The sequence below is a fragment of the Thermothelomyces thermophilus genome, chromosome 4 (genome assembly GCF_000226095.1).
Source record: "Thermothelomyces thermophilus ATCC 42464 chromosome 4, complete sequence".
Classification (NCBI taxonomy): domain Eukaryota; kingdom Fungi; phylum Ascomycota; class Sordariomycetes; order Sordariales; family Chaetomiaceae; genus Thermothelomyces; species Thermothelomyces thermophilus.
The window spans coordinates 353,589-364,629 of record NC_016475.1 but is presented as its reverse complement, the minus strand read 5'-3'; the positions used below and the strand labels follow the sequence as shown (position 1 = coordinate 364,629).

At 55.2% G+C, this 11,041-nt stretch overlaps 3 protein-coding genes and 1 non-coding gene across 4 annotated transcripts; 2 read left to right on the top strand and 2 right to left on the bottom strand.

Annotated features, from left to right (window-relative positions):
- Positions 1-2,025: 2,025 nt before the first annotated feature.
- Positions 2,026-2,111, bottom strand: MYCTH_t101. The gene has a single exon. It is a non-coding gene; the product is annotated as a tRNA-Gly (tRNA).
- Positions 2,112-2,621: 510 nt separating this feature from the next.
- MYCTH_2305849 (uncharacterized protein) lies at positions 2,622-5,989 on the bottom strand. The gene is made up of 4 exons (XM_003663690.1): positions 5,936-5,989; positions 5,588-5,760; positions 2,835-5,519; positions 2,622-2,778 (listed from the first exon to the last, which is right to left on the bottom strand). Exons 2-4 carry the CDS (start codon positions 5,642-5,644, stop codon positions 2,752-2,754), a joined length of 2,769 nt encoding a protein of 922 aa, XP_003663738.1. The 5' UTR covers positions 5,645-5,760; positions 5,936-5,989; the 3' UTR covers positions 2,622-2,751.
- A 1,034-nt stretch (positions 5,990-7,023) lies between these two features.
- MYCTH_2305846 (uncharacterized protein) lies at positions 7,024-9,554 on the top strand. Its single transcript, XM_003663689.1, has 3 exons — positions 7,024-7,159; positions 7,229-7,397; positions 7,470-9,554. The coding sequence occupies exons 1-3, from the start codon at positions 7,122-7,124 to the stop codon at positions 8,646-8,648; spliced, it is 1,386 nt and encodes a 461-aa protein (XP_003663737.1). The 5' UTR covers positions 7,024-7,121; the 3' UTR covers positions 8,649-9,554.
- A 536-nt stretch (positions 9,555-10,090) lies between these two features.
- On the top strand, positions 10,091-10,683 carry MYCTH_2305843 (uncharacterized protein). Its single transcript, XM_003663688.1, has one exon. It carries the CDS (start codon positions 10,194-10,196, stop codon positions 10,539-10,541), a length of 348 nt encoding a protein of 115 aa, XP_003663736.1. The 5' UTR covers positions 10,091-10,193; the 3' UTR covers positions 10,542-10,683.
- Positions 10,684-11,041: the final 358 nt, after the last annotated feature.

Genomic DNA, 11,041 nt, shown 5'->3' with positions numbered 1-11,041 from the left:
AGCCAGCTCAGCCCCTGGCCTGCAGAACAACCGATGGTGGATCGCCCGATCTGGGCAGCACATGCCGCAGCAGGAGGATGAAAAGTGCGGAAACGACAGGGATGCAGAGAGCAGGAACGAAGGTTGCAGCTTACCAGAGGGACCCGTGTAATGGGTCACCGCAAAAAGATGGGACGAAAAGAAGATGGACCAGGTTGGAAACATATCCCGGCTTCCTTCCAAATACGGAGTACCGCTGGCATGGTTCAATCGGCCTACCCTATTCCGTTAACCAGCCACCGCAACTCACCGACTTGCATGTCCTCCCGTCGAGCCCCCATCGGGCACTCCTGCAGTTACATTCGGCTCATCAGTTGGGTAGTGTAGTCGGCGTGTGACTAGGGTGTCGGCGCGAGGTCGTCCATTACCTCAGGTAGATTCTAAGGTACCCGAAATTTGCAGTCTGCAATCAAGCTTCACGCAACAGCGTGTCTCTCGCCGAATCTCAAAAAAAAAAAAAAAAAAAAAAAAAAAAAAAAAAAAAAAGTTGAGCTGAGATCCTGTCAGATGCAAATCGTGGCTGAGTTTCCGCCCAAGGCAGTGCCCGTGTCCTGGATCTTTAAAAAGAATTTACGATGCTCGGCAGCACCTGCCACCCGCGCTAGCGCCAGCGGCTGGCAGCCCACTGAAAAAAGCGGCCCCACCTCAAGCGGCGCCCCGCACTGCGATCCCTCACTCATGGAAAGCATGGACTCCGTATCTCGCAACGACCTATCCTATACTGTGTTATTAAGTTCTTGTACTTACAATTGAGAATTGGTTCTTGCGCTCTCTCCACTCACTCAGAGAAATTTTCGCTGCACTACGTTTAGGCAATTCATGCTGCTCTCTCTTGAATCTCTTCAGGCCAATACGTAGTGCGTAGTACCATGTGCCCTCTGGTTTGGTGGGAAGGAACACCCCAGGTGGGAATCAGGCACCAAAGCTACGTACTGGGTCCAGTACAAAGTCGCCATTTACGAAGTCGCCCTTCCTGTAGGCACACCACTTTGTTGCCGACAATACGCAGGAGGTAGAGATCCATTTGGGTGTAATCCGCCCGTCTCAAGAAATCAACTCCTTTCTGGGACCCCGTGTCTCTCCTCCCATGAACAAGAAAAACAAGGCGTACCACTGCAAGCGTTCGTTAAGCACGAAGGTCGAGTTAGATTGGACCCGCAGGTGCGGCTCGGCAGACAAAACCCGAACAGCTTAATTACTTCCTTCGTAGTATAGAACACGACGCATAAGAGACAACATGTGGAACGGTCCACCGAACTGCCCGGATGTTTGTACACACTGCAGTCATTCTGACATTTAGATCCCGATATCTTCGGGTGCTACCCGAGGGCACAGGGTTTGAATACCTTCAGAATACTGGGGCCGTACGTACAATACTTCTCGAACTCAGGGCGCCCTGTCAGTTGGTGTTTCGTGCGCCTTATTCCAGGGTCAGCGTAAGAGCTGTCGAAGGCCTACCGGATGAGAAGATCAGAAGTCATGAAAAGAGCGGAGACGGCATCACCGTGTAGTCTACTATCTCCTTGCGGTGAATGCCTAACCCCTATGTACTTGGCTAACATCAAGGAGACACGCACGCCGTTTTGAACTCCCCGTGGCTATCCCATTTCCACCGTTCAATAATAGATGTCTTCATTGATGTCTTCTCCGTCAACAGGATCACGGACAGTCCGGTCTTCAGAACGTTTCTTCAACATCTTCCTTGTTATTGATGGTCACTGACCTGGGAGTCGAATAGATATCGCCAACGAAAGCCGACAACATCCCTTTCCAGACTCAAGTTAGTTACTGGCATCTTGAAGCCTCTGCAACAGAACCTGCTAATGAGCTGAACGAGGAGATTGAACTGCACTAGCACAACCAGCTGCTTTAACGCCTGCCCCTCGATTCAGAAGCTGCCACTTCGCGGCGAGACAATACCGGCCCATCCGATTCGGGGGATGTGAATGTCCAGCAGCGCTCTTGAGAGGAAGGACCAAAAAGGTGTGCGCAATCCGGGATTCGAACCCGGGTCACTCGCTACTCCAAGAGAAGATGGGAAGCGAGAATTCTAACCACTGAACTAACCGCGCTTTCTCATTTGTTGCCACCTGAGCTTTGGCTTTCAAATTATGAAACGCAAGATGGAACATCCAGTTGAATGGAGACTCGGATCATAAGTATCGAATGGCAGAACTAAAAGGAATACTGCGAATGAGGTAAACTCCGCAATTGACTCGCTCTCCGCTCCCCATGCTTTAGGCACACCGTAGGGAACTTCCTGTATGGAGTACAGATTCCGGAGTCCTCATTCACCAGTTTTCGAGCCCGCCGGCTCAGATCTAACATGCTCATGGGTACTCAGACCTCATCATCTGATTCAACACCAAATGCCAGCCACTGTTGATACAACTCAACTCCAGCAGCATATCCGCACACTTCTAGAAGAGCTAGAGCTATACACACACAAGTAATACCCATGCTATTATAAAAGGTGCATGAGATGCAGGTAAGACCAAGACAGGGGATAAAGGTACATAAGAGGGGTATGGCTCCTATCCCAACCAACGCCTTGGAAACGGAATCCGATAAGAACCGAGATCCGTTGGGAAGACGCACTCCGCCACGGAAGCCTCTAATACGGAGTCAGCCTGCCTTGTATGGAGGTGGATCTCGCGAAGACAGGTAGATCTCGAGAATGCCAGATGCATTTTCGCCAGCGGCACGGCCACCCTACTGCGGCCTACTGGCCTGTCTGGCCTGGTGTTTGCTGTTAGCAACGAATGCTCAAACGGGGGGATTCGAAGAGAACGAACCCTCATCTGCTCGATCCGAGCCTTTAATTGACTTGTCACCTCGGCCGCTCTCTTCCAGCTCTCCATTCCGGATGTTGCTGATGTATTCATGCTAGAGGGTGTGTCTCGGCCACCAGTCCGGCTACTAGCCCTGCTGCCGGCCCGGTCATTGTAGCCACCATAGCCCATATCAACGCTCCGCGGTTCCTTCTCCTCCACACTAACTTCCCGTCTGAACCCCCTTGCCGGACTACCGCGCCCGCTGCTTGCGTTTCTGCCTCCGTACCTAAGCTCCGGGCTGAGCTTGGTGCACGGGTGAGGCATGCCGTCCCCGTTTTCCTTCTCCTCGCTGAGCGTGCTGGCCATGCTCATCCGATTCCGACTCGCGTTGGATGCGTCACGGTAAAAGTCATCATGTGTCGGGCTCATTGCCCTAAATCCCAAGCTGCCGGGAGAGCCGGGGCTACCCGAACCAGCAGCCGCGTTGAGTGCCTCGGCCTTGCTCAACGCACGCTTCAACCGCTCGAGCTCGCGCCGTAGCCGCTCGTTGGTTTGCTCGGCTGCCTCGGCGTCGCTTCGAGCCCGAACCAATTGTGTCTCCTTCGCCTTGATGGAGAGCACATCCCTCGTATGGTCCTCGATAAGGCTCGCATTCTGGTTCTTGAGCTCTTGTATTTCCGACAAAAGCTTAGAACGGTCGTGCCGGGCATCTTCCAGGGCTTTCAGCAACCGCTCGTTTGCATCGCGAAGTTCCTCGAGCTCGGCACGCTCGATAGCTGTGAGCCCTGATGCGGGTGTTGGCGATGGCGGCGCAGCAGGGGCGGCCGGCGCAGCGGGCTTCGCGAGGGAACGACCAGCGAGACCACCACGGCCAAGGCCGATGCGCGGTGCGGGCTTGGCAGGCGGCGGCGACATTGGAGGCTCTTCCTCGTCTTCCGCGGGAGGAGGGGACTGAGCTGGCGCTGGTCTCTTTGGTGAAGCCGGCGCCGGCGCCGGCCCTGACAACGTCCGCTTCTGAGGAGCTTTGAGACCGCCAAGACCAGCTGGCTTGGGCATGCCAAGTTTACTGCCCGGGCCAGGCCGCGGTGCAGGAGCGGGTGTAGGGTCTGCTGGAGGTGCAGCGGCAGGGGCGGGAGCCGGCTTTTTCACACCAGCTGGCCCTTTCTTGACACCAACCCCTCCTGTCGCCTTCTTCGGTCCACCGGGAGGCGGACGGGCTGCTGGAGGCGGTGGTTTCGGCTTGTCTTTGGCCTTAACTTCGGCAGTCTCGTAGAACTCCTTGACTTTCGTCTTTCGAATGTCGTCGAGACCTTCCAAGTGAGGGTTCATGGCCCGCTCGCCAATGATCTTCATGATGGTTCCCAAAATTTCCGCCCCCCCCGAACGAAGCCCCTCGCTTGATTCAGCTAAAAGCTTCTTAGCCGATTCGACCATTGCCGCAATCTCCTGCTTGCTGGGTACTTCTTTCGTTGTCCGAAGGCATCTGACGAGGAATTTCATGGTGCCCTCCTTCACCTGAGGGTTCTTGTGGACCAAGAACGTTGTGATATCCTCGAGGCACTCGGTCAGGCTGGTCGTAAGAAACACCGCGTCTAAGGCGGCGCCAAGGGCATCGGCTACACTTTGCTTCTTCTCCTTCAGCCTTTCCATGATAGGCTGCATTACCATGGAATGGTACTTGGCATAGCCTGCCCTCAGACCCTTTGCCAGCAATTCGATGCATTGGGCTGCCTGCGTGACGACCGCGATGTTTGCGTCCTTCATGCATTTGGCCAAAGCGCGGTTGATCTCGTTGAAATCGCCCTCCTTGATCCTTGGCACATTGACCAGTGCATACAAGGCGTCGAGCGCCTCTTTCCTTTCCTTCCATTTTGACGAACCCAGGTTGTCGAAGAAGTCTTTCGGCACCTTGCTCAGGACATCTTGCGGTTCGGCAAGGTCAAAAGCGTCCACCTCAACTGGTTCCTCAGCTTCCCCACCGTCTTCCTCGTAGTCGCCGCCGCCGTCGCCGGCAGGGGCACGCTCCTTTTCTGCTTGCTGTGACCTTAGCAGGCGCTCTTGCTTCGGCGCACCCTCCGCCTTGACTTTCTCAAACTGGGCTTCGAGGTCGCTCTGCTGCGTTGGCTTCAAGTCGTTCCAAAACATGGGCTTCATGGCATCGCGCAGCCATCGGTAGAACTCAACGGCAAGGTTGGTAGCTTCGGCTCGCACATTTTTATCTGCATGGCCAAAGACTTTGGGCAGAATCTTGAGCACCGGTTTCGGATCGGCAATCTTGCAGCCGTAGTTGTGATAGATTTGCGTCAAAGCCGATAGTGCCGCTGCCACGACTTTAGGCTGTTTGCTAGACAGCACGGGGAGAAGCTCCTCTATTACAGGACCGGGAACGTCAATCTCAATGAAAAGGAGCAGTGCCTCGAGCGCCGAGGCCTTGGTGGCGGCTCTGGTGGACGTGAGGCACTTTTCGGCAATGGGTGTCACCGCATGGTGACGGGCCCTGAGACCGGCATCGCTGGAAGCAAACTTCAGGAAAGCACAGAGCGCAGCTAACCCTTCCTGCTGTGCTGCAACGTTCGAGTCGGCCGCGGCGGATTTCCACAAGCTCGGGTCTTGTGTAAAGGGGTGAAAAGCAGGGTCGTACTCGTCGGGGGTCTTCTCAAACTGTTGTGCGGCCTCTTCGTAGGCCTGTTTCCGAACTTTCCATACCTGTTACCGGGGAGAATAACAGTCAGCGAGCGCGTCATGTCTCATGCCACATTTGTCAGAGTCCATACTTTGTGCACCCAACGATCTGTCAGGGGTAGAGAACTATAGTCTTCCTCTTCGGCCATGCTGGGCCAATGTATGGAGATTGAACAAGGGAGATGTGCCCCTGCAAACTTGCGGCAGAACCGTTCTTGTCCGTGGCTGGTGGAATTGGGAGTCTCGGAGCGTAGCTGCTTGCGGCCTATTCTGGCAGTTCTCTCGATCAGTATCCGGAAACAACAAGATCCCCTGGCGCCACACATATCGGATTCAGGGCCGGGCAGACATATGGGAGGGTCGAGGGTATTTTCTCTGTCCTCGAGCGACCGTGTGGAACGCCTGCGAGGCGGCAAGACGGAGAGGGAGGGAGGACATACAATCAACCGGTCAGGCAAGTGCGTGCAGTGATTGGGCTCCTAGCGTGGTACCGCAACGTCGAGGAAGCCCCGTGAAAACGTAGCGGTCGTTCCTGCACGGGAAAGTTGCCTTTGTTGAGAGGTGAGAACGTTCCAGAGGCTGTTGGAAGTCGGTTGTCGTGTGCTTCCTGCTTTGATGCCTTCAGATTTCTTGTTTGGCGGTCGGTGCAGGGCGGGAGCGATTGTCAAGGGCGACTCTGGCTTTTGCCGTCGCCGAGGTCTGCGAAACGGTTCCCGGAGACTGCGCACGTCAGATTTGCAAAATCGATCGAAAATACTGGATATTCCAAGCCACGTAAAGTGCTTGGAAAAGAAGTGCGAGTTTGCGAAATCTGATTAATCTGACCCTTAACTTGCAGTGCTCTGCGTTGTTTGTGTCTGTTGTCAGATGCAAGGCGGTGGGGCGCGAAGCCTGATTTGGTCAGTGCCCTGGGCTGCTTGTTGACAATGTGCCGACTTGGGTTGGGTTTGTGCATTGCTCCAGAAACCCCAGTCGGGCACCCGTCAGAAGGATGATGTCACTCCCTCATTGGCCCCTGCGGCCGACAAATGCGCATTGCCAGCTGTAACCGGCTCTCATCGCCCTAGCGTAGCTTGACTGCGTCAACCGAACGCATGAAGCGCAGCAACAACAAATCCCACCTTTTATCGGGAGGGTTTCAGTTCCCTCTGCCCCGCCATTCTGCGCAAGGTATTATCTGGCGACAACCGCAATCGTTCTTTCAACTTTTCTAGCAATACACAGCCTCTCACACCTAACCGCTGATCGGAATCCCGCAATTCAGGTTGCCCAAACGCTAGCCCGCCTCTCGGATCTGTCGACAGCCAGCTCCACTTGGGTGTGTGACCCGTGGATCTGGGCAATCAATCGGGTTTCACTCAGAACCGTTAAACTGGCCCCGAGCAGCTGCGCCTTCGGCAACGGGCTGTCCCTCGAAAGCGATCAGTGATCGATTCCTACCAACGGCAATGGACCTTTGCATCGAGCATTTTGGCTCAGGATTACGATAGTTTGCTCGACTAGCGTGCGAGGTGATCGACTGCCACAACGTGACCGCCGATTCAACCTTTCCCCGCGATTTTGCCCGTCTCCACCCAACATCCAAGACCGATCAGGGGTTCCCGACTTGCTCTCTGAACGTCTGCAATGGCCCAGCTATTAACGCCTCGACAGGCTGAGGAGCTGTAGGTATTGCGCCCGGCCTTGATCGGGGTTCGCCTTGGACCCGGAAACCGGCGCTGACGGGCGAACAGACACCGAGCCCTCATTGCCTATCTGACCTCCAACAACCTGACCAGTACCGCTGCCGCTCTCAGAGCCGAACTCGGTCTTGGGGAAGATGTCTTCGATGCCGCTACAGCAAAGAAGTATGAAGGCCTCTTGGAGAAGAAGTGGACCAGCGTTGTCCGGTTACAGAAGAAGGTTGGCGAGAGAGCTTCCCGCATTCGATCACGAGCCATCCCTTATGCTCGGCTCTAACCGTGCTGCTCGCAGATAATGGATCTGGAAGCCCGCAATGCTGCCCTGCAGTCAGAACTCGACAACTCGACTCCGACATCACGGCAGAATAAAGACCCAGTCAACTGGTTGCCGAAATCCCCTGCGCGGCACACGCTGCAATCACACCGCAGCCCCATCACATGCGTCGCCTTCCACCCGGTCTTCTCCTCGCTAGCTTCGGGCTCCGAGGACCAGACCATCAAGATATGGGACTGGGAACTTGGAGAGCTAGAACGGACAATCAAAGGCCATACCAAAGCTGTATTGGATGTTGATTTTGGTGGCCCGCGAGGGAACACACTCCTCGCCTCATGCAGTTCGGATCTCACCATCAAACTCTGGGACCCGTCAGACGACTATAAAAATATCCGGACATTGCCCGGTCATGATCACAGCGTCAGTGCCGTTCGGTTCATCCCCTCCGGCGTCGCGGGCGGCGCTGGGAATCTCTTGGTTAGTGCTAGCCGAGATAAGACGCTCAGGATATGGGATGTGAGCACGGGCTATTGCGTCAAGACATTGCGAGGACACGCTGAGTGGGTGCGCGATGTTTGTCCCTCGATCGACGGCAGGTTCATCCTTTCAACAAGCGATGACTATACAAGCCGACTGTGGGATGTATCGATAGCAAACCCAGAGCCAAAGACAACGCTCATCGGCCACGAGCACGTGGTGCTCTGCTGCGCAATCGCGCCTGCCGCTTCCTATCCTCACCTGGCGGCTATCGCCGGAGTCAAGAAACCACCCGCCACCAGCGCGGTCGAGTTTATGGCGACTGGGTCAAGGGACAAGACCATCCGGCTCTGGGACGCTCGGGGCACATGCATCAAGATTCTAGTCGGACACGACAACTGGGTGCGGGGCCTCGTCTTCCACCCAGGCGGCAAATATCTCCTCTCGGTCTCTGACGACTACACGCTGAGATGCTGGGACCTTACACAAGAAGGGAGATGTGTCAAGACGATATCGGACGCTCACGGTCACTTTGTGCAGTGCATCCGGTGGGCCCCTTCCGTCGTCAAGGATGTCCCCGTGGTTAACGGTGGGGATGGGCAAGGTGCCGAGACAAATGGCACGCCGAAGAAGTCATCGGGGGCCGTCGAGGCCCAGCAAATCCGCTGCGTTATCGCGACCGGGAGCGTCGACCTCAACGTAAGGATCTTTGCCAATTGAAAGGACCGATGAGCGTTCAGTGCAGCCACACGTGTATGGGCAAGCCTGTCCGTGATCATCTCGGAAGTTATCAGCGCGACCCGGGCGGGAGTGGAGAGAAACCAAAAAGAGGGGTGTCACACGAAGGCCGGACCTCAAAGAAGGGACTCCTGGGGAAGGTCAGTTGCGGAATGGACCGAACGACTACTTTCCTCACCTAGTGTGCAGGGCCACGAGAGCGCCGCCTTTTCCGCAGGTATCGACATTGGTATCTTCGATTTCCGGGTCCGTCACTGTATCCTGCTCCTTGGTTGAGCGATTAGGATCTCCCTTACCTAAGATACCAAAGCTATAGATAGATACCCCTATGTTGAGCGATTTAATCCTTGGCGTCGACCTGGCCTACTCTTCAACGCGACGTCGAGCTCCATGTCCGCATTGTCATTCATGTTAACGAAGAATCTCTGCTTCTCTTTGGGTGCCGCAAACTCGAATTCCAGGTCTCAACATCCATAAGCTGACAATGCCGGCTCGCTTTCCTCCCTGGTTCAACGGATAACACCTCGAGGCCCTCCCAAATGAAATTCATCGGAGAGGAAGAACATGCTTCCGTTAGCGGGTATGATGGACGGCCAATGACGGAATTGCCGGATCGCCACGAGGTCCCAAGCAACGAGTTGTAGCAGCAAGAGGTGTCTGACCGAGCTCACGACGACTGGTAATGCTCGCTTCCAGCACCAGTTAGTACACTTCCTCGGCACAATACCGACCAAGCCGCACGGTCAGCATGTCGAGTCAGGGGAGTCAAACTGCCTTCGTCCCGGGACGTCTGATCTCCCACTTCAGTGGCAGGTAAGCCATAAACCTCTTTGCTTTCCCACCCATGCGACGGCTATCACCGCCCCAGGTCACGGCTTACATTTTGCAGGCGGCGTTCCGAGCAGGTAGATGGATGGTCAGCGCTCTGGGAGAGCGAGCAGAGTGACCTCTGGGACCGAGGCAAACCCTCCCCCGCGCTTGTCGACCTCGTCGAATCTCCCACTAATCTGATCCCGAGACCGGACGGGCTGGCCAAGCATCGGCCAAGAGTTCTGGTGCCGGTAATACAACCCTCACCGCAGCGCACGGCACATCCCCATGCCGAGTAGCATCAAATTACTGACGGCGTGCTTTTTCCTTCTCAGGGCTGCGGGAAAGGATATGACGTCGTGATGCTCGCCCTTCACGGCTACGATGCTTACGGGCTGGATGTTTCGCAAAGGGGGGTGGAGATGGCCCGGGCATACGCGGCCTCCCAGCTCGCCGCGCCGTCTGAAGACAACTTCTCGAGCAGCAGCCACATGGGACGGTATCCCGCATCCGAGCGAGGCCACGTCCGGTTTGTGGTTGGGGACTTCTTCGCGAGGGACTGGGAGAGCGACTGCTGCTCGGACGGAGAGGTCTTTTCCGGATTTGACCTCATCTATGACTACACGGTGAGTCTGGGAGACCAAAGGTGCCACGCTGTGGTGAAGAAGAAGAAGGGCTAAATCGAGCCGGAAGTTTCTTTGTGCCCTGCTCCCGGAGATGCGGAAAGACTGGGCTCGACGGATGAGCGAACTGCTGGCCCCTTCGGGAGTCTTGGTTTGCCTGGAGTTCCCCCTATACAAAGATCTCAGCCTTCCCGGGCCGCCTTGGGGCTTGAGAGAGGGGATCTACTGGAACGTCTTGGCAGCAGGCGGTGATGGTATGATCCAGGATGAGGCTGCCGCTCGGAACGCAACGCATGAAAATTCGGGACGTGGTGCATTCAAGCGGCTCGCATATATCAAGCCTGAGCGGACGTATGAGGTTGGCAAAGGAACCGATATGTTGAGTATTTGGGGGTTGAAGGAGCGAGCCTGCTGCACGTCAAGCCCCCACTTTGACGCCTGATTTGACGCAAGGGGACAGGGAGCAGGCGAGTCCAGCTTGAGGGAACGGGGTATGTATATAATTATATTTGATTGAGAGCAATGATATCTAATCATGCCTCCAGACGCGGACCCTTGTCGTGTTTGGTGGCGGCTCGGGGAGAGCACCAAGGTCCAAGAGGGGGTTGGATGTAACAGATAACAGTAGGCTGGGGAAGACTACGATGATAGGTCAAAAGTTCCGATAAGTAAGATTTTACTAAACATGGTGTATCAGTGAAAGAAACCTCTAGAGTTTGGGGAGGTATGCTTCTTGAAAAATCAACAGGATACCTCGTAAAACAGGGACATTGATTAAGCTTTGTTTACTAGAAATTGGGAGGCGCGGGGGAGGCGTGTTGGTAATTACGTCTCGCCTGAGCTTAACGTCAATCATACCTATATTGGTCACATACCAAATTCGGCCACCAAATCTCCACCAATTTAAGCCCCTAAACGTACACCACCAAGATACCAACATCG

Excerpts from the sequence above, each read along its gene's own strand:
- MYCTH_2305849 (XM_003663690.1), bottom strand. The coding sequence starts at position 5,644 with ATGGCCGAAGAGGAAGACTATAGTTCTCTACCCCTGACAGATCGTTGG. Across the intron at positions 5,520-5,587 it reads CAGATCGTTGGGTGCACAAA|GTATGGAAAGTTCGGAAACA; the intron begins GTATGGACTCTG and ends CCCCGGTAACAG. Across the intron at positions 2,779-2,834 it reads CTCGGATCGAGCAGATGAGG|GCCAGACAGGCCAGTAGGCC; the intron begins GTTCGTTCTCTT and ends AGCAAACACCAG.
- MYCTH_2305846 (XM_003663689.1), top strand. The coding sequence starts at position 7,122 with ATGGCCCAGCTATTAACGCCTCGACAGGCTGAGGAGCT. Across the intron at positions 7,160-7,228 it reads CCTCGACAGGCTGAGGAGCT|ACACCGAGCCCTCATTGCCT; the intron begins GTAGGTATTGCG and ends ACGGGCGAACAG. Across the intron at positions 7,398-7,469 it reads TTGTCCGGTTACAGAAGAAG|ATAATGGATCTGGAAGCCCG; the intron begins GTTGGCGAGAGA and ends TGCTGCTCGCAG.
- MYCTH_2305843 (XM_003663688.1), top strand. The coding sequence starts at position 10,194 with ATGCGGAAAGACTGGGCTCGACGGATGAGCGAACTGCTGGCCCCTTCG.